The sequence below is a fragment of the Aythya ferina genome (genome assembly GCF_964211825.1).
Source record: "Aythya ferina genome assembly, chromosome: 2".
NCBI lineage: Eukaryota > Metazoa > Chordata > Aves > Anseriformes > Anatidae > Aythya > Aythya ferina.
The window spans coordinates 39,131,142-39,153,349 of record NC_140297.1 but is presented as its reverse complement, the minus strand read 5'-3'; the positions used below and the strand labels follow the sequence as shown (position 1 = coordinate 39,153,349).

Below are 22,208 nucleotides of genomic sequence, written 5' to 3'. Positions count from 1 at the left end.
CACCAACCAGAGCCAATGCTAGATATTGATTCCTGAAAATGTTGACTCCAGCCAACCATGGTTACTACATCTTTATCAGACACAAACTGAGGGTGAAGATGTGCCAAATGAAGAGCCCTATGGATCATCAGCTCCTCTGCTTTATGACTTTAGGTAGTCATTCAAGGAGACAAGTCTGTAAATTGCCAAGTCTCCCAGTGGCACAGGTGCGATCTGGGCAAAATAATGTCTCAGTCAAACCAACCAGGATGCTGTGCTACTAAATGGAAGGCAACTTCATGTTGCAGTGCATGGACAAATCTTGACGAGATAACTCTTTATGGACAGGCTTTATGTCAGGTTAGGGTCTACCAGTTGTGACATAACACCTGCTAGTAAACAATTAAAACCCTTCCATTTTTGTGGAAGAGGTGTGAACTGGCAGAGGGACAGCATATGGATCAGTGCCCTGCCTCACACGATCTCAGGATTTGTCATGTGAAAGCATCACAGTAAGACACGGAGCAGCATCACCAGCCACAGTCTGAACTTACATGGGTTTTTACTCTTCTCTTTTATGGAGCTGAGGTTTTTCAGGGAAAAAAAAAAAAAAAAAAAAAAAGCTGAATAGCAACTTGCCTGAATTTTTAGTACACAAAATAAGGAACTTATAGAAGACTCTTATCTTAATCAGACTGAGAGCAACTTTGCAAATACAAGAGTTGTAAAAGGGTTGTTAGATATAGCTGCTCAGAGGTCACTAATCCCTGTTCTTGGCTGATAAAGCACTCCTTTCTAAACACAATGATGTGTATGCAACTCTGATATATTTTCTCTAAAGTGATCATGTTTTCAATAAGCTTAGACTGCAGGAATGGTGCACCTACGATGTACATATGCTGTGTGTACATGATGTTTTTGTAAGCAAGTCATTAAACAAACAAAAGCACAATTACCTGGTGTAATTCACTTTATATCCTGCAATATCATCATTGGGTGATCGTAGTCTCCGCTGAGAAGGCGTCTCCAGGTGCCAGTAGTTAATGCGGTTCAGAAACATTTTAGCCAGTTCCACTATTGTCTGCCTTTCCTTTGAAGGTAAGTGGCTAAATTTGTACTGCACAAAATTATTCACACCCTTGAAACAGGAGAAGAATGTTTAATTATTTACCCTTTTTTGTTTTTTTTTTTTTGTAGAATTGTCCTGGAACACTTATCACTTCAAGTTTGTTAACCATGGACAAGAGAAAAGATACAGGAAAGAAAACAAATACCAGAGACCATGAACTCCTTGCAAGTCACATGTCACAAACTGATTCTCCTGTGCAAAGAATCAGGAACATCCAAGTATTTTTATTCTATTGCTCTACAGCAGCTGACTTGTTGACTTAGAAGAAGACAAGGAAATTTATTTTTTCCTTGTTTTTCAAAGTTAAAAAAAAAAAAAAAAAGTCAGGGAACAGAGAAAGATCAAGAGAGCTTTCTTCTATTTCTTAATACATGCACAATTTTGCTGATAACCATATTGCATGATTTATGTATTTCCTCTATAAAAAAGTATGTATTTCTTCATCACCTAAAATAGTAAAATTGGGCTTGAGGACTTCTATTCAAGTTTTTGTCTACATGGCATATTATTTCTTCAAGAAATGTCAGCATTTCACATGTATGTCACTTCAGTGCACTTTGTATACCTGTCTACTTTTTAAAAAATATATTGAGAATAGTCAAAATGTGTGACTATAACTGCTGGAATACATATATACTAAAAATCAATTATAATACTGTTGTTTAGCAAATAATTGTGTGATTGAGCTGAACTGCTAGGAACAAATCGTGTGATTGAGCTGCACTGCTAGGAACAAAAAGGTGAAATTATTGGTCTATTTTAAGGGAAAGTTCTTTCAAAATAAGCTGGAAAAAGAGTTACTGTGCTTTACCTTCTTAAGCAAATTGAATAGTACGAAGAATGCAAAAAAAATACATTGTACAAAACCTTTTTAGTAGCTTACTTAAAGGTCTAGTAGTGTATGCATCTTATATATGCTTATTCTTGTTTATATTCAAACTAAAGGAGAACCTAAGGTGAAGTCTTCCAAGAAATTCAACAATAAAGAACTCTGACTTTACTAAACTGTAAAAAGCAAGAGTTGTAAGGAAGTACTTACTTCACATAATGCTCTTCACATTTAAAATGTCCTGTTTAACAATAGAGCAGCCATTCATCCACCAGTGGGAACACATTCAGCTCCTGATTGAGTGAGGTATGTAAGCTTCTGCATAGTCTCACTGGAGTTAATGGGCCCACTTTTGTGCCAAAAGTTCATTCTGAGGAGCTTGCTAAACCAAAATCTGAATTTGTCATATGTTCTTTATCCACTAAGAATTACAAAAGCCTCAGTTATTCTTTGTTTTGGGCTGTTTTTTGTTGTGTGCCCTTTGAAAGAGAAGACTATGATCTCACTGAATTGGATCGTAACATTTTCATTGATTTACTGAAGACAAAAGTCATTTTAATATTGGATTTCAAAACTTTGACAGTATTTTTCATCACTCAAGACAGAGAAAGATTAGAACAGCCACACATAAAAGTAGTATTTTAAGTTTCATTCTCTAAACCCACAAAAAAACCTGTCAGTTTCAGTAAAGCATAAGATGAATGATGAGAGAAGTTAAATAATGTAGCTATTATACCAATGCTAAAGGAGAAGAAGCTGCAGAAGTCTCCTACAGATTCAGCCCTTCTCCTAAAGTAATACACAGAAGCATTTGTAAACTGCCTGAAATGCCAGAGTTTCAAAGAAGTCTCTGTGTTTACAAAAGAAATAAAATAAAATAAAAAGTTGATTGTTTACCTGTTCAATGCTAGGTTTCTCAAATGGGGGACTTTCCAAAGATCCTTCTACTACAGGTTTTCCCATCTGTAATATGCACTTCCTCAAAAGCTGTTAAAACATAAATTTAAGAAAATTAATAAATTTGCATATTTACATAGTGTCAATGGAACTCACTGGAACACAAAACGGCACAAGCAGTGTTGAAAATCCCCTGGCTGTGTATGTGCTTACTCAGTCATCTAAATTTATAGCTACTTAACTTCACTGTGAATTGCTTCGTATCTTCTTTGAAACACAAATAAAAAGCTTCTCTGACTATGTGTAGGCAGAGAACTATGTGTAGTTAGCATTTATGTCAGCTGCCTTTTCCCAATGTGTAAGTGAAGACTGTTAGAATTGCAGGTGGAAGCAGTTTATAGATGGGAGTTGGGGTCAGCTCCTGAATCATCTAGATGACTTTTGGAATAAGACATGATACACTGTAAGCACTGCAGATTCTAGCACAGTTGGCCTGTAATGCATCATGCCAAAAAAAAAAAAAAAAAAACAGAAAACTTCTCACCAGGTAAAGTCAATACATGCGTGAGTAGCATTTTAAACAATGAAACTGGCTTGTGTGAGAGTGAAGAAAAAAAAAAAAAAAGACAAAATCCTACATAAATTCAGCTTACTTTGAACAAGTAGAAATAAACTTGCTTGGTGTCTGCATCTTCTTCTTTGTGGACACAGGTGAACAGATACTCCACATCCAGTACAATCCCCAGTAGCCTATTCATTTCTTCTTCAGACACATTCTCCAGGTGAGAAACATGAGCAGCTAAATGAAATAAAAATCCAAACCTGTGAAAAGCCTATCGAGAGACAGCAAAAGTACTCCCCAAGATGTCTCAAACTACGCTTTGCTTGTGAAGGCAAAGATCCTGCAATAACCTTATTTAAACAGAACCTCTTATCAGAGCTTACTGAAATATAGGCCACATCGGAGCCCCCCACTGGCAATTCCCACAAGCAAAGGGAAGACAGCTGTGTGGAATCAGTCTGTGTTAGTACTTAAAACAGACCACACAAGTCCTGTCTGTCTGTATTAATATGTTGCAATATAGAAGTATTACATACATTTTTGTCCAAGAACTGTACTTTTGAGAAAGTTTCATGAGAAAATATCCTTAAATTAGCTAATCAGTGTTGATACAGATAGCACCTTATTTTGTGAAGATAAAAAGGTATCGGCTCCATAAATAGGTTTTTTTGTTTGTTTGTTTTAAACTGCATATTACTGGTCAAGTCTCATAACTTTATATCAAGTAAATTCAAGCTGTTTTGTGTGCACTGTATTAACAAAGCTTTTGCAGATTGTACATGCTCATTTGTTCAGAAGTGTACAAAAAGACACCTTTCAACATCATAATCTTCAAGTGACAAAATTCCTTTATCAGCTCCAAAGGTAAATATAGTTCCACATTTGTAATTTTCAAAAGCTGGAGGTTTGTATGTGTAAAGTGAGACAATCATGTAAAGCAGGTTTAAACAACTGGCTCCAGGAAGAGAGAAGGCAATTTAAAACAAAAAGTCGATTCCCCAAAAAGAAGGTATTTGCATTACAAAAAGCAACAATCTTAGCTGACTCCAGGCCAATGTACCTGAAAGGTATGCATATCCTTTACTCTGAAAGGACAAGAAGACATCTTTCAAAAGAAAAAGAAAACCATTTGAAATGTTGAGCATATTTTTTAGCCTTTTAGTAACTTTTGTCAATATTTACTTATCGGACTGGTAGGAAATTGTGAACGTAAATCCAATACCTTAAGGAGAGAGGAAGTGGGCAGAAATAACACTTGACTCAAAACCGATCATATTTATTGGCCAACAAGCAAAGTTGTAGTTCAGTATGACAGCTGTCAAAACATTTAAATTCAACAAATTTGTTCAGCTTCAAGTAAAAAGGACACCTTGGCTCAGAACATTTAAAAGATGCCAGCATTCATTTCCACTTAAATGAACATTTATAATAGAGTGTCTTAAGTTCTGAGCAAAGTCTAACTAAAGGTGAGGTGGCCACCACAGGCTTTCTCCAAGGAACAACATTCAGCAACCTAGGTAGAATAAAGGGATTTCATTTCTGTCCTTGAGCCAGATGCAATAGTATGGTATTCGCAGATGTCTGTTCTGATCTTGTAAAAGAAACAAGTTCTCTCCTAGATGAGCACTGTATTAGAAATTGATAACTGAATAAAGAAACTTCAGGCTCAACTACTAAACAGAATAAAGAAAATCAGCATAAGAAGCCATTTCAGGGACAGTACCAAAAGTCTTATTGACTACTTAGGATTTGAAAATGTTATTATATTACAGAACTATTACCCATACATTGAACTTAAAAAGGAACTTCGGATTGTATTTACTGTAGTATATCATTTACTACAGAATCATCCAATGTTTGTACATCAATCCAGCCAACAGTCTGGATGTTCAACAGCCTGTTCACAAATTCTTGTGGCCAATAGTAAAAATAGTTTTAAAATAGTTTAAAAATCAAAGCTTTAGTACACTGACACCAAATTCTGTGTTTCTCCTGACTAGAGTTTTATAGTCCCATTCATTTGCATTACCCTACTGGTACCTCAGTTGCTATTATGCTTACAAAAAAAAAGAAAAAACATCATGACTATATGATGCTACAGCACATGAGAAGAAAGCAAACAGAAAGAACAAGGCCAATGTAATGATTTCAATGATTTGAAGATGTGAAAAATAACAAGTTAATTAAATTAGTTGTGCAAATTCATTAAGAAAATACACAAGTGTATGAATTAGAAGCTGTCAGAAAACAGACTAAGGAGGAATATGTTTAAAGTCTATCTCAAAATCAATGTTTATCTAAAAACACAAGTGATGTATATAAGACAGGCAAACCAAGAAATATCCAAATACATTACGGTAAATAGAAGGAACTAAAGACAAGACTGGGAAAAAAGGGTTCCTGATTGTGTATATAGTGTACTAACACATTATTTAATCAGTTTTAAAAGTGCATTACTCTCAAGACACAAAATGTTTATCAACAGGAAAATACACTGTTACATGGGAGAAACCAATTAAGTTTAAAAGAGAAGAGAGGATCTGACTACATAACACCTGCTCTTGAAGCTGGTGGACAGTGAAGTCTCCTGGCACACAATTCAGTCACGAGTTCACAGTTTTACATCAGTGACCCAACACATTGCCCAAACAAAAGAAATATTCATTAAAAATCCAGGCATGAGCCAAGCTGAGTGGCTGAGCCAGTTCCAACCCTGAATAAAGGGAAATGAGAAGCAGAGTGGCTGGTGGCAAACCATGGCACACCAAAGCAAAAAGTGTAGATGAGGGTCAGGGTGAGTCAGACAAGGTGAAGAACAACAGCACAATGGCAAATCAGCAGCCAAAATATTTTGATGCCATGACAAATTTGAAGCCCTAAGTCAGAAGTAGGACTGGTACTTGTGGACAATGCAACAGGAGATGTACATCTAAACCATTTTAGCTGCTTTGGTGAAAACAAAAAAAAATACATGCTGTAGGTAAATAGATAGAAATAACCATAAATTAAACCACTTACTGTCAAACAGATTGTGCACCAAAATCTGCACTGGTTTAAAGACTGAATACCCTCCCCCCCACACACACACTTCACCCCACCCCTCCAAAAAAAAAAAAAAAAAGCCTGAAACATAGAAGATTATCCTAATGCCTGGGATAATCTTCTGAAAGAAAGAAAATGGAAAAAAAAAAAAAAAAAAAAAACACATAATAAATAAAAAATGCATCTTAGATCAGGTATGGCTTTAACCAACAGAGTAATTTATACATTGCTATTTCAACAGCTCCCTGAGGAAAAGAAAATGCAAGGCAGATGATAATCTGAAGCCTGCACATCTTGTGGTCAGTCTGGTTTTAAAGGCATTCAGCAAGAACACGCTAATTTAGAGGAGATGAATAGGAAAATTATCTTGGAAAACACCATTGAAAGACAGATTTTGACTAGTGGTCTGAGGAAGCAGACAGCAACTCATTTCAGTTATTTCAAATGAAACATTGTCCTCATTAGCTGCAGCTAGCAGAAAAAAAAAAAAAAAAAAAAAAAAGAAAAAAAAAAACTTTACCTTTTCTAAAAACAGTAATAAATAAAAATATACTTCATTTCATAAAGTACCTGTCACTGGTACTGGTTTTACAGTTTTCCCTGGCTCCCTAGTTAATGAGCAATTTAAGATTTTTAAAAGACCAAAATCAAGCTCAGCCTTTGGAAGAGCTGAGTTTTTCTACAAAATACATAGCTTCCACAAATTCCAGTGAAGAATAGGGAACTGACAGGCACAACATCTCAAAAGATTCAAAAAAAATTTTAAAAAATGAAAAGCCTCTTTCTTCAGGTGGAATGAAAGGGATGGGTAACATAAGCTACCCTGGCTGCATAACCAAAGTTGGCACAAATAAGCAGGATGATGAAAGGTTGAAACTAACTTGGCTAAGGAGACCAAAAGTTCTGTGATACCATGCTAAACTTCTCCTGCAAATAAAACCAGAGATTGGGGGTATCAGGAAAGGAATATGTTGGAAAGCCTAGAAATAGATCAGAGTAACGAAGATATAAAAGGGGAGCAGAAAAAAAAAATATGCCGCCGCCACCCCCCACCCCCCCAAAAAAAAAAAGTGTTCCATACAAAGTACTATATTATTCCCAAAAATAAATAAATGATTAATTGTGAAGGTTTTAGATTTCCTTTTTCATATTACAATTTTCTCTGTTATGCATCACACCAACCAAAATTTAAAAACAACTGCTTTTTTTTAGTTTGTTCTGAACTTTATTATAGATCATTTTTTATTATCCGGCTTTCAGTTTGGATAAGCATAATTTTTTAAATAAAAGTTAGTGCTTCATGCCTTTTTTCAGGAGGTATGTGTAAAAAATAATTATCTATTTGCAGAAAAAAAATATTTAACATTGGATTTTTTATATATATATATATATACACATGAGCTATATATCAGATGTACAGCTCCAGTATTTTGTGTGTCAGAAGGCAAGGTTATTTTTGTAGGAAAGATTTTCCACTTTAACAATGTTCAAGAATACTTTACAGCTTATTTAATTGTAAGAAAGTCTCATTCATGTTGTAGCTAAGGCTGCTGAAAGATAAAACAATGTGATATTAATTCATATGTTATATAAAGTATTAAAATTATTATGGGTAGTTTAAAAATGCTTTTGTATTTTAACAAAATAAAATGTCTAGATTATTAGAAGTCGTGCCTCATTCAATTCCTTTGAAATTCATTTTGGGGAACTTCTAACATATTTTCATCCAAGTTAACTGACATTTATGTCTGACTGTAACACCATTTCTAGCATAGCATCTTGAATTTCATCTTGCAAGAGTGCAGACTTCTGGGTATAAGCACGTGGATTCTAGGAGAAAGCTAAAATCTTACCTAGTGTATGGCTGCAGCTGCGGCATGGTTCAGTAAGGCTGACAACTGTCTGCTGCAGATCTGCCCGAGGGGGAGTGGGAGGTGGGTTGGGGTTCTTCCAGCCATTGCATTTACAAGATTCCTCAGCCTGAAACCAAAGTAAAAGAATATCAATCAGTAGCGTGAACAACAACCAACAAAGCCACAGCAATTTACTGAATCTGCCATATTTCAAAGGCAATAAGAAGTAGTATTATTAACAAGCGGTTGATTTTTATTTGTTTATTTTTAAATCTACCACACTGCTAGAGCTTATTTTCTAGATATAATCAGAAATAGAATAATACTGCAAATAGAAAGATTATCCTGGTTCTGGTATGCAAGCTGTGCTCAGAAAAAAATAAATACACAAAGTCTGGCTAATTCTTTTACAGAAAGCTGTAGGTCCTGTATGAAAGAAGCATTCAGACATTTATATCAAGACATACAGGTCCTATCAACACGTACAGATCCACCAAGACAGTTTTAATGATTTAAACACAAACAGGCCATCTAATGGGCAATGTGTTTATCACTACCTTATCAGCTACACTTGCAACAAGAAATCACGCAACTAAAAATAAGCACACGTCCAGCCAAGCGGGGTTAACCAAACACTGAAATAAGCAAACAGTAACTGCATTGGTCAAGAAAGTTGTCCAATGCAAGGCTTGGCCACATCACCAACAGCAGTGAATGCCAAAGACAACGACCCTGCCAACAGAAACCTGTCACATAGCATGGAAAATGTAGTTATAGTCACTGACAGAGAAACAAACCAATGGTTTACAGCTAACAGGGATGACCATGAAGGGGGAGGTGGTGACCCAGGTAATCCAATTTCAAATCATTTAGAAGTTCAAAGTACCAGTTCCAGTTATCCAAAGAACAGCTTTATAGGAGGGAGATTTTTTTCTGCACATCCATAAGTTCTGTTATTTTGATGGCAAAGTTCTGATTAGATTTTCAAATGAGAATATTAATGCTGTTAGAAGAAAAGCGTACTTTTCTGCTATTCAGAGATATCTGTGCACTGGGCGGTAATGAGATACTCATGAATTTGCAGTGCCAAGACCTCTGTGAGGAAAGTATGCCAACTGCTGCATAATATTTACGACAGAAACAACCTTAGTAGGAAAAATGTGGTGTTAATATATCCAGCACTAATGTGTCATTTTTTCAAACTGATTCTGAATATATTTAATGCAATCTATTTCAGGAACCTATTTCATTTTCCTTTTATGTTTCCAAATCTCATCTCACCTACGGAAGAAGCACCCAAGAGAGGCAGAAAAGATCACAGCTTGACAGTGCCTATGATTGACAGCTTCGTAGATTGATGGTAAATTGTTCTTCCACTCTAATTTCAATATTCAGCAACCTGAGCAATGTGACAACTGCTGCCTGCATTTTGCTGAGCGCCACATGATGCTTTTACCATCTCTTCTGCTGAAGTGTTTATCCAGCTGGACTCCCGGCCATGGGGTCAGGCGGCATTCGGGGCAGTCTGGCATGCTGGAAGGGGCAAGTGGTGTTTTCAGCAGCCAAAACCACCAGGATGACTCAGAAACCCACCTGCAAGCTCCCAGCAAAACCACTTCCATGTGCACTTCCCTTGGGAAGGGGGCCAGCTGCATCCCCTGGGCCCACTGGGTCTCCACGCACCGTGTGGGTGTAGGCCGCTGTGCTGGGGGTGTCTACCACAACATGTGTCTGTAGGGTAGCACCAGGGAGATTTCTATATGAAACATGGGAAATCTGGGGAAGATTTATATATATACAGTCTCAGAAAATGCAACCTGGAGGGACTTACAGTGAATTTCATCTTTCTATCTACATTTTTCTATCATGTTTTCTATGAGTAATATGACTGGCAGAGATGTCAAGCAGGCCCGATGTTATTTTGCAGTAGAAACTGTCTCTTACAATTTCACAGGCATGGAGCCAGTTTTATTTTTGTTTGTTATCCAAACCTACAGGACCTACTAAGGTTTGTTGACTAGAAAGAGAAGCCAGTGATTAGTGGCACCTACAAACCAAGGACTGCCCTGTTGTGAAGACTGCGGACATCTGCAAGACAATTTGACCTCAAGCTAGACAAAAACAATGCCAAATAAGCTATTCACAATTGCTTCATAGAAGAGAGAATGTTGCCATGAAAGTTTTTGCAGTTAAAACAAGAAGAGACTGTCAGAAAATGAGATTATTGCCAAAGAAAATTCAAGACAGAATCGTAAAGAAGTTCTTGAACAGCAACAGCAAGAAAATAACTGACTATAAGGTTAGGGAATCAGGGTCTGATTCTTCCCACTCAGTCGTCTGGACAAATGTTCAAATTTATAAATTACTGACATAACATAATGCTTCTTATTAATTGCCTTAAATCATACCACAGTGGAAAATGACCAAAAAAAATAAAATAAAATAAACTAGGCCAAAAGCATTTAGAGAATATTTTTCTCTGAGTGGAACCAGCATTTCACAGAAGCTCACCACACAATGTTTACGATCAAGCCTAAAAAGCTATAAACAGTGAGTAACTACACAAACTTTCATGTCACACAATAATTAACAGCAAAGATGCAAACAAACAGATGTATGAATTGTGATAACAGCTCGGTTCAACTGCCAAAAATAAATATCAACCCACCCACTGCAGAATAAAAACAGTGTGTTCAGTGGCAGATTTTTGTCAGCCCTCGGTAGTACTTGCTTGCCAGATCTTTTTGAAACAGATGTTAATTTGTATTGTTCGTAATATTCTAGAGACCTTTCTCAAGCAACTATCAAGGGTGGGCCTTTTTTTTTTTTTTTTTTTTAATTCTTTCTATAAAACACCAGAATCAGCACAAAAGTTCTGTTAACCAAGGGGAAACACAGCCCGAAAAGGTCCTCTTCAAAACTAAGCTTTCATTGTCGATGTTGATAGTGCAAGTATTTTGTGCTGAATGTGCAATGTGCATTACTCAGTGGCTTAAATTGCCTACTTGTTACAAGTCTTCCACTGTCTTTGTTTTGTTCAGTCAGTCCTTTCCTTGGCCATCTTCAGCTTTTTCCTTTCTTTCTTTCTTTCCTTTTCTTTTTTTTTTTTTTTTTTTTTTTTTAAATGTCAGTCATCTGCTTTTCATTAGAAAATAAAATATGACTTCACCTCCACAAAAACTTAGTTTAAGTTCAAAACAGTTTGGAGGGGAGGAAGGAAAAGAAGCATTTAAACTAGCACATCCAGTCCTTGGGGTCTTGTTTTCTGGGACATCTGCGGAGGTTTGATAAAGCCACTGCAGAAAGCTGGGGACTTCTGCTTTATTGAACCCTGCAAAGCCACAAATGCCATCTTTCCAGGCCCAAGGATCACAGACATTGTATCTTAAAGGATGTTTTTTTTTAATAAAACTGATGAGTGTAATGTAATCAAACAACAATTACACACCAAAGCCTAGTCTCCCCTCAAAAACAATGCAAAAATTACATACAATCTGCACCGCATGATATATTTTTGATCAAATTTTTGGCACCTTCCATGTATTACATGTAGGGTACTACCGTGTAATAACAGCACATTTTAACATACATTTTTATTTATATTTATGCCACTTAAGTGGGTTTCAGGTCTAAATTATAATGGCTAAGTAAATATTGTTACAATGTTATACTGCCTAAACCATTCCTTCCCCTTTCTGGTGGTGAAATAGGCATAGGAACAGGTAAGTTTCAACCCAACTTGATTACAAAGCAAAAGACCAAAACAAACTTAAAGCTGAGTTTCAGAACAGCTGCTGTACTGGGCTCTTTTCAACTCAAAGCCATACAGTCTGCCCTGTCTCATAACTGCAATGCCAAGCAGACTCAACAGATTATAGACACACAGCACCACAGGTCTTGTTTCCAACAAGTGTAATTACTCCAGAAAAATTACTTTCCCTCCCAACAGAAAAGCCAAGTAAAATACCCTACTGTAAAGCTTTCTCCTGCAAGCAATAATCTCAAAATGATGCTTTTAACAAAGAACATCAAACAAAGCATAACAAAAACATTGATGAATTTAAAATGCGTGTTTTTCCTACTCAAACACCCAGTACCCAGCAACCAGGCAGTCAGATGCTGCTTGGAGATCTACTCATATGTACCAGGAAGGGATCATTTGTCTTTAACAATATGAAATCAATTTAATGTTCAGCTCAAAGGACATGTTCTTCCTTTGTTAGTCAACCCAAGTATTGTATTTCCCCTACCCCACCCCACCCCCAGGTTTCTCTCAACTACAGAATAGATGTAGGCTACCGTATAATATTTGTTATTAAAAGCAGGGATCGCATTCCCACCTTGTGAGGTTAATGGTAGATTTCTTATTAAATTTAAAGAAAGATGACTTAATTAGACCTGCAATACATAGCATAACAGATTCACCCCACTATGAAAATGATCATAAGAAAGGTTTAATGTCCTGTATGACTCCTATATACCTCCTCAATTTCTCCAGAAAACATTCATACATTTTCAGTGGAGCTTCAAGGAGCTGTAATCCTACAATACAGAATTTAGACAAGTAATGCAGTCAAATCTGCCTCATCTTAATCTGCCTTATAAAAGTCAGGGGGGAAAAAAAAAGTAATTATGAAAACCACAGTACATAATCTTACCACAAACTATTTTTAATGTGTGGGAGCAGGAAAACACTACAGGGTTCACTGCTGGATCAGATGTGGGGGAAAATGCCTGTACCAAGGGTCAGCAGCTGCTCTGCAGCCTGGGAGACCCAGATTTTACTTCAGACTCTGCCACTCACCTGCCGCGGGGTCTCAGCCAAACCTTCTCATCTAGCCCTGCTCACGATGTTTGTTTTGGTTATTTAAAGCATGGGGTCTTCGAGGAGGTGTTATTCTCCACTACTTGTGCAAATGCCTTAAGCTACAGGGCTCAAATTACATTTACAGGCATCCAGGCATTACTGTAACACATACAGTTAGAAACAAGCAATTTTATGGAAAAATTAGTGTACTAAAATAGTACACATTTCAACATAATTTTTAAGAAGAACTCCCAATGGGCTGGAGAGAGAGTTGTATTTTCACATACTGTAAATCAGTGGGGAGAAAAAAAAAAAGCCTAGAAGACTTACACACATAAATGTATTTAATGAAGATGGAGGATGAAGTCACACAGTGCTGCTTTTATATTGAAGTGTGGCACGCTCATGTGCCTAATGCTCAATTTCACACTGGACAAAACCAAAACGATGTATGCAGCCATTCATACACACACAACTGTAAGTGCCAAAAACAAAACACTACACAAATACAGCATTACTGTGTACTTCTGAAAATCGTGAAAACTGCGCCAGCTCCTAATATATATCTTATTGTTCAGAACGTGCATTCGCCACACACAAACCCAGGAGTTTAAAAGGCTGTTTTAAGCAGAAGAGCCTGCTCTTGCCCTTCCACCCCTTTTCTATTTAATAGGAGAAATAGCCAAGTGTTGTAGGTCCAGAGTGACAAGTCTTCTGCCTCAATTCTCTACCAGAAAAACAAAACAAAACCATTAAAAAACACAAGTACATGTATTTCTTTAGTCCCAGGCCAGGGCAAGAGCTCCCTAAACTCAGCTCTCATCCTGCTTACAATATGTGCACACTGAAGACATCTTTGCCTGTATTTCCCAAGGGGTGAAGCAGAGGGAGGGCTGAAAAAGGACCAGAGTGTTCCCTCTTGGGGACTGGGTGTCCTACCGCAGAGCAGTGCCTCACACCCCTTTCTGCTCAGCAGTGTCCTCTCCAGCACAGCATATTTTTGCTGTCACCAGATGGACCTGCAGTCTACACAGCCTCTGACTTCTGCTCTTCAGCCCTAGCAAACCCCTGTTCTCTGCCTCTACTACTCCCAGCATCTCTGAGGTTAAGTTTCCAATAAGGTCTGTGTGCTGAAGCAGTAGGATTTTGCGGTGAATTTTATATGGGAAAAAGTTATCAGCACTGCAGGATGTCGTCACGTATTTTCTGCACTCCAACTTGTACAGCTCTATGTGGATCTACACAAGATTAACATATGGCTGCCACTTGAATGAAAACAGAAGCCCCCTTCGGAGACGGTGCAAGTGTTTGAGCTCTCACACTCACACACACAAAACAAATGGCACAGAAGTTGCAACCCAGAGTAAGAAAAAGTTCAAAGTTCTCTGCACTGCTACAGCTCCTTGCACACTGCTAATGTTCCGACCCAAGCAGCGTAGTTTTGGAGCTCCTGCCAGGTGCTCAGGAAGAAGTATAGCACATCCTTCCACCCAGCTGCATCCTTCCGCCGTACCCCACAGGAGACAGCACTTGATTAGCTTACAAGGATGTCCACTTGGTGATGTTTTGAGACCTGAAAGAATGCTGCCTGCCACTGAATTACTTAAGAAAAATCAGGTAAAAAAGGTTAGTTTTGCATTGTAATCTGCACATGGAGCAGCACTGAGTGCGGTGGCTGCGTCTTGCTCCCAGCGGGGAAGGAGGATGAAGCCCCGCGGTGCCCCCAGCCATATGTCTGACTCCATCAGACTGGAGTGCCAAAAGGGACACAGCCAGCTGGGACTCCCTGCAGAAGAGCAGGACCTCGAGGGCCGACAAGGACACCCCAGCAGGGCACAGGCAGCACGAGCTGTCACCACACTGCGCCCCACCACCGGAGTCCTGCGGGAGGGACAGAAGGGCTAGCGGCAGGCTGCCTCCCCTCCCTCACGGCTCTCACCTCCCTGCCACCAAGCACCCATGCCAGTGCATGTCTGGGACTGCCAAGTCCCCAAAAAAGCAGAGTGGTTCTGTAGAGACAAGGCTGCCTGTGCTCCTTCGTGGTGCGGCCACCTCTGCAGGGCAAAGCACCTGAAGAAAAGGCTTCAACCCTCGTGAAGATCAGCTGGAGGTACGTCAAGGGAAGGAAAAAGAACTAAACAGGGAAGAAAAAAGTGATTCATACACACAGGCACATCCGTGAAGACTTCACACGCCCCACATCCAGCATCATTTAACAGCATGTCTTAGTAGCAATAAAATATTGGGGATGCAAAGTGGAATCAGCACTAGGAAAGCTTAAAACCTCATCACGCAGCCTTCAACAAGAGCCACCAGCTTCATGTGCACTAGCTGCTCTTTTATCTTCCTGACACTTGTGTAAGCTTGCACATCCCACAAGTGCAACAAAGCTGAAACAGAGATGCCTGCACATTTGTAAACAGCAAGGAAACTGAAGCGTGCAGCTTCCTTAACTTGCCCTCACATGACGGCATTGCGACATGCCTTCAGCAGACGGTTCAAGCTCCTCACATCACCAGAAAGGGCTACGGACCCAAACTAGGATGCCTCCTCACGTGTGTGAGCTTTTAGTTCCAACTTGGACCCAACGTGTGCCTTTTTGGGGGTTCCAAAGCAAGGGAACAGAGGGAATAAAAACCACTTTTCTCACAAACAGCCCAGTTATTTCCAACGCCGAGAGCGTTGCCAGAGGGTTTTACTCAGCGCTGCCAGCCTGAACCTGTCGGCCTCCCCGTGCATCCAGGAGTCACCCAGGCAGCAGCAGGAGCGCATCCCGAGCTCTGACCACACGCACCCTGCCCCGCACGTGGACACGCACGGACGACACCAGCGCCTGTCACCAGCCCCCGAGGGCAGGAGCAGCCGCCCTGACCGCGCTCCCTCCACCTCCAAATCCACCGGGGGTGAGCCCTGAGCATCCCACCCGGCGGCGAGCTGCAGGTGGAGGGCAGGAGCGTGGATAAGGAGGGATGCCCGGGGCAGGAGCGTGCAGAGGGAGGGATGCCCGGGGCAGGGCGAGGCAGGCAGTCACAGCTACGTGACCGGCGAGGCCGGGGCTTGCCGGAGCCCGGAGGCCGCGCCCCGCCGGGGCGGCTGCTGCCAGCCGGGGCTGCCGCCGTGCCGCGGGCACCGCAGGGGGCGACACCGGGGGTGGGGGCGCCCCGTCCATCGGCAGGCTTAGGGTTTATCCCCGCGACCCGCGGCTGGAGAGCCCTGGGGAGGGGGGAAAGGAGCCGCCACTTCCGCGGGGAGCACCGGGCCGCCCTCCCTTCCCTTTTCCCTTCCCCTCCCGGCCCGGCCCGGCTCGGCTCGGTTCGCCCCGGCACGGCCCTTCCCCTCGCCGCCGTCAATCCCCACCCTCCGTGGGCGGGTGGGCGCCGCGGCCGGGTACCTTGCAGGCGGAGTAGACGCCCAGCTTCTCCAGCTTCTTGGCCCGCGGCGCGGCGCGCAGCTGCGCCTTCTTCCCGGCCGTGCGCGCCGAGCCGGGCCCCGCGGGGCTGTCGGCGGCGGTACGGGCCGGACCCGCGGCGGCCGCCACCCCCCCGGCGGCCGGGGAGCCCTGCTGCGGGCCGCCCCCCGCCGCCCCGGGCCCGGCCCCGGCTCCGGCTCCGGGTCCGGCGCCGCCGCCGCCAGGCTCCGCCATGCCCGCGGCGCGGCGGCAGCCGCCCGTCCGGCCGGCCGGCGCCCTGCGCCCGGCCCTAGGCCCTCCCCTCCGCCGCGCCGCCGCCGCCGCCGCCGGCTGCTCCCCGGGGGGGGAGGCGGGAGGAGGGCCCCGGCGCTCCGCGGGCGGCTCCGGCCCCGCCGGCAGGGGGGGAGCCGGCACCCGCCTCCCTCCCGCCCGCCCGCCCGCCCGCCCGCGCCGGGTGAGGGGGGCGAAGCGGTGCGGGCGGCGCCCTGAGCGCCCGCGGGTGGCAGCCGGGCTGTGAGGGGGACAGGGGGTGCCAGAACGGCTCGGGGTTTTTTAGGTGGTTTCTGGTGGAGGCAGTGTAAAAATGTCAGATTTAAATACGGGGTAACTCGTGGGGAGGCTGCTCGATCCTTCACCTCGTCCCGGAGCGAGTGGTGGCAGCAGTCGGTTTGTGTCTCGCAGGGGTCGCCTTCTAGCCCAGGGCACAAATTGAAGCCAATGGTCCCAGCGCAGCAGCCCGGTGGATGTGCGGCTCGGGGGAAGCTGCGCTCTGCTGCACACATGTAAAAATGCGGCCGAGCTGTGAGAAACCACAAATGGCAGTTCTATAGGAGGGCACCACGCTTTAAGAGGTTGGGCGTTCGTGTGGGATCCGCAGCTCTTTGATGTGTAAAGCCGAGGCAGCAATATGAAGAGTGAGGGGAATCCCAGGGCATGAGGAGCTCCTGCAGCGGCAAGGCCTCGGCGCCTTGCACAGGGCAGCCAAAAATGACTCCGGACTTCTGCAAAGTTAAGAGAGATATATATGGGGGTACATAAGGGAGAGGAGGAGTGAGAAAACGCTTTCTCTGTGTTCTCCTTCTTCCCTTGCCCCCATTTCCCCAGCTACTGGTGATATTCTCATGCATTAGGTTATATGGTGAGGTGACGTTTTTGTTAAATGCGGGAAGACAAAAAAATAAAACAAACAACAAAACCTGGAGAACACACCAAGCTCCCTTTCAGAATGAAACACTGGGATATTTATTGTGGGAAAGGGGGATTCTTAAATCATCATTATTATTGGCTGAGCTTTTAAAATCAACAAAAGATTGATGGGGGCCATCCCGTTCCCTCATCTGCTTTAGGAAAACGTGAAGGGTGGGGGCACAGCACCTGTCCCCGCCCCATCCCCGGCCTCCCCGTAGGGACCCCGGCTCTAGGGAGGCTGTGGCGGAGGCTGGGGCCGGTGCAGGGCTCCCGAGCAGCTGTGACAGTGACCCATAAGATGGCTGCTGCCATCCCCGTGCCTTAAGACGGACTGTTAAGGTGGAGGAGCCGCTGCCCTGGGAGGCGGCGGGGAGCACAACCCTGCCTCAGCCGCCGGCTGTGCGAGAATTAACGGCATGGGGATAGGATAATCGAGTTTCCTTTACATTTGCTTAGCGATCTCTTTGGTATTATTCGTGGAAGTGGCAGGATGACGCTTTGGAACAGCAGATAGCCGCCGTGTGGTAACCACCACCGTGTAAGAATAATGCGCTGCACCTCTGCGCTTGCAGTGCTTTGTGCCGGGGAGGCTTCCACTTTCCTGCCGGACCTGAAAACGAAACTGTAATCACTTGGTTTCACTTTCAGCTTTCCCACCGCACCGCTTCGGCAGCGAATGTTACCAGCGAATAGCTCTACTGCAACAGTGTATGGGCTCCTAGGGTGTCCCATCTCGGGCACAGGCTCCTGGCTTTGCTGGCAGCTCCTGTAGCCATTCTGTTCTCCTATTGTGTCGATTTTCTTTCTCTCTCTTTATATATATATATAAAGAAAATCGACACAATATATATATATATATATATAAAATCACCAGCCCCAAATAGGTAAATTATTTAAAGGTAAATAATTACCTCTAAATGGTAGGCTAATGCTAATTAACCACACATCACTTACACACCTATATACAAACGAATTACAAGTTTCAGTGCTGAAAACACTTATTATTTTTACACGGCTAAGTAACCCCACTGATGTTTATTAGGGCCACTCTGTGCTCTTTTATGTCTGCAACTGCACAGGTAGAGTTCACAGGATTGTGCTCTAGGCAAACAACCTTATTCTTCCACCTTATTCTTCCAGGTCCTTAAGAGCCTGAAAAGTTTTTACTTCCACTAAAATAAAACATTTCATGGTGTGTTTATGAGGGTCTAATGTGAAAACCACTGCCATTGCACAAAGCAGCACGCTGGTTACTGTAAAGGCAAAAAACACTTCTCCAACACTTCCCTCTAGAAGCCTCAAGATCGTGGCTGTCTTACAATCCTCTCTCTTCTCTTTGCTTTTTACCTTGCTGCTCACTAGGTAGCCAGAACAGTAACTCTGCCAGCCTGTGGCTACGGATACAGTTACTATAGTAACATTTATAAACACTAATTTCACTCCAAATGCAGTACTGCCTGCTATCACGGAGGAACAACTTAAAAAGAAATCACTCAACCTGAAGATAGGTAAGACTTTCTCTTTTTTATTTTATTTTATTTTTTTTATGTTTATGTTCTTAGCATGTTTAAAATCATTGTTCTTGTTTCAACTTGTATTATTTTATCATTTAAAACAAAACAAATCCCAAGGATTTACTTTGTCTGAAACCACTCCAGTGACAGCTAAAATATCACATTTGCACTTTTGGCAAGAATAAACAAGGAATAGTTCATTTGCTGGCCAGAAACTCACGACTATAACTTGGGTTGTGTTGACTTGTGGTAGCTTCAGTGAATTTAATTTGGCCATTACAGGTTGTACTACATTAGGAAAGCAGAAAAATATGACTCTGTAGATGACATTCTCAGCTTCATATAGTTAAACAGAGTTTTTCTTTTGGCTGAATTTACAAGCTAGCTTGTATTCATTTTCTCATTGTAATGTATGCATAACTCAATTTGAGCACAACAGAATCACTCCAGTGCTCATTTTCCATCATTAAGTATGCATTATGAAGATGTTAAATTAGAATCAAACTCAACGCATTGTCTGAAAAGCCCTCACCACATCTTTCAGTTTCTGTCCTTCGGGGCATGTCACTGGGTTTGCACAAGAACTGAGTCTGAAAGTGGTGCTTAGTGAGCACTGAGGGTGAATCCAGCTGCCTCCTGCCCTGCTGCTTGGCTCCTGAGCTCAGGTGAGCAGCCTCTGATCCCAGGAAGGCTTCTCATTTGCCTCACAGTCAGCCAGGAGCTCATGAGACATCGTGCCAGCTCCTGTGCTTCTCAGGTCTCTCTCAGGCTGCTGGTGGCCTCGATGAGGCTGCTGTTTGCAGCTGGTGCTCCCAGAAGCCACCACGTCCAGGTTTGCTGCCATCGCCTGAATTCACCCCAAACACCAGGCAAGCTTAAATGCAAAAACCTGCACATTATTCCAGCAAAGGAGGCAGTTGCACTTGATGCAACAAAGGAGGAAAATTAAAATGCAATTTAGGGTGTGTCTGGTGTCTGCTTATTACCCAGTTGTCATCTGGAGCTCTTGGGGCCTATCTCGGCCACACAATGAGTGACTCAGCTAATAACAGCCTGACGCTGAACAACGCTGCCTCTCCGAGAGCAGCCTCCCTGCCTGGTGCCCAGCTCCACAAGCCCATCCGACCCCATCTCTCAACCCAGGCAGGGCTCTGTGTCCGACCCCACGCCTCTCTCCCTCTCCTTTTGTTCAAGACAGGACTCTTCCTGCTCTCCCACCTGTTTTTATTCATGCCATTCAATGCAAATGGAGAAAGCAGAGCTCTTCCCCCCTCTGGGGAATTTCTCCAAGTATAAAATCCCATTGTGTTCTTTCATTAGCACATTCCTTGTGGGTTAAGTGGCCTCCCTTTTGGCCACCAGGCATTCAGAGCTGCTATCAATATTTTATGAACCACTGGAAGTATTAAGAGCGCAAAAGTTTTGTTCCTTATGCTCTCTCTAGCACCTTGTTAGTTTCCCATGCTGCTTACATGGAATATTAATAATGTAGATGGCAAACCTTACCAGGAGGCCTTTGTTACAGAGAATCTCACACTCCAGTCACCCCATTTTTAAAGGAAAAAAAAAAAAAAAAAAAAAGAGAAAATGTCATTGCAACACTCAAGAGTGTTGTAGCAACACAAGTGTCTTGCAAGTGCCAAAGCAATTTGCCATTTTTTTCATTTCTTACCCCGAGCATGCTCATTATGACTGCAGTCACAGTTTTGGGGGACCAAAACCCAGTGAGAAGCTGGTGGCCGGACTCAGGCAGCAGAGGCGTTTTACTGCCTTCACCAATACAACACAAAGCACGTGAAATAAGTTCAGAAGCTGCTTGCTGATGTTGTTTACTCACCCGCAGTCACCGTGCAGCCTTACACTGTAGTTTCGAGGTGGTGAGAGCTCTCCATTGCTTCATGTAGACATAGCACATATCACCTATTTCTCACTTACCTCCTCTTCCTTGTGCCTCCCCAGTGTTTCTGTACTCCATCCTCTGACATCTGCATCCCCACAGTTCTCTGGGACCCCACTCGGCATACTTCAATCATACAGGGAGGGTTTTTCACAGCCCCAGCGGCAGCAGGTGGGTGCCCAGCAGCCTCACACCTCCTAGCTGTGCTCAAGCCATCGGCAACCCACACGCTTGATACCACATCGATTTAGAAAATAAAGCCACAGGAAAAAAAAAAAAAAACAAAAAAAAAACACCCAAACTTTTATTTCTGTAAGATGATCACCCCACGCAGGCCCTCGATGGGCTCCAAACCAGTGCCTCTGCCCCACCACACAGACTCAGCAACCAGCACCAGGTGCAAAATAGTTATGATGTAGGAAGACTTATTTTGCCCTTTTTTTTTTTTTTGGCTGCCGTATCCCAGTTCAAGTGCTTCTTCTTGGTTAAGGAGCTGTGCCTCTTTTCAGGTGGACAGTGTCACAAATTACAGTTCTGATTAAGACGACCTAATGACAGAGACGATTTCAAGATGACATGAAACCAATGGGCCAGGAATCTCATGATTCCAGTTTTGAACAACGCTTAGGAAGATAAATGAGAAGGCTAATTACCTTAAATTATTCTGTAATTATTTTAATTATTAATCAGTTCCTCCTTCCTTGCCTATTATCAGGCCAGTGCTGGGAGTGTTCCTAAGTCCTGGAGGCAGGCGCTGCCCCCGGCACAGCTCGTGACTCACCGGGTTCACCTGTATCTCTTCCCACACCTTTCGCAACAGGACTTCCTTGCAGCTGTGTTGTTGCTGCTGGGAATACAGTAAGTCAGGTGCTATGCTGACCTAGGCTGACTCACCTGGGAGAAGATGTCAAGCTCCTTCTGCAACATCCTCTCTGCAGGTGGGTTGGGAGGCCCAGCACTCCTAGAAAACAGTAGAAGGCACTGGCCACCCATGCCTGCTGCTTGGCAGGGACCTGCAGCACGAGGCACATCACACTAAGGGAAGGGCAATGCCAGCAACGCTGAGTCCCTGTCACCTCTTCTGTATACAGGTATGACGCAT

At 42.8% G+C, this 22,208-nt stretch overlaps 2 protein-coding genes across 7 annotated transcripts in view; both read right to left on the bottom strand.

Moving 5' to 3' along the window:
- The window catches only part of KAT2B (lysine acetyltransferase 2B), a 46,826-nt gene extending 30,013 nt beyond the window's left edge, over window positions 1-16,813 (bottom strand). For 4 of the 5 annotated variants that reach the window (XM_084509520.1, XM_084509522.1, XM_084509521.1 and 1 more), the window contains exons 1-5: window positions 16,490-16,813; window positions 8,292-8,418; window positions 3,488-3,633; window positions 2,835-2,924; window positions 936-1,117 (exon numbers count right to left, since the gene is read on the bottom strand). In XM_084509520.1, the coding sequence (XP_084365646.1) occupies window positions 936-1,117; window positions 2,835-2,924; window positions 3,488-3,633; window positions 8,292-8,418; window positions 16,490-16,741 (797 nt within the window). In that variant the 5' untranslated portion in view covers window positions 16,742-16,813. The remainder of the gene's footprint in view (window positions 1-935; window positions 1,118-2,834; window positions 2,925-3,487; window positions 3,634-8,291; window positions 8,419-16,489) is intronic. The other variant, XM_084509523.1, reaches the window with a different exon arrangement.
- A 327-nt stretch (window positions 16,814-17,140) lies between these two features.
- Window positions 17,141-22,126, bottom strand: LOC311431695 (uncharacterized protein). 2 transcript variants are annotated; one of them, XM_084509519.1, is made up of 4 exons: window positions 22,001-22,126; window positions 21,145-21,336; window positions 18,142-18,305; window positions 17,141-17,508 (listed from the first exon to the last, which is right to left on the bottom strand). In XM_084509519.1, exons 2-4 carry the CDS (start codon window positions 21,229-21,231, stop codon window positions 17,352-17,354), a joined length of 408 nt encoding a protein of 135 aa, XP_084365645.1. In that variant the 5' UTR covers window positions 21,232-21,336; window positions 22,001-22,126; the 3' UTR covers window positions 17,141-17,351. The 2 variants fall into 2 exon arrangements, 1 of the variants encoding a protein (XP_084365645.1); XR_014689581.1 differs by having other exon boundaries at window positions 17,141-18,305; window positions 21,047-21,336.
- Window positions 22,127-22,208: the final 82 nt, after the last annotated feature.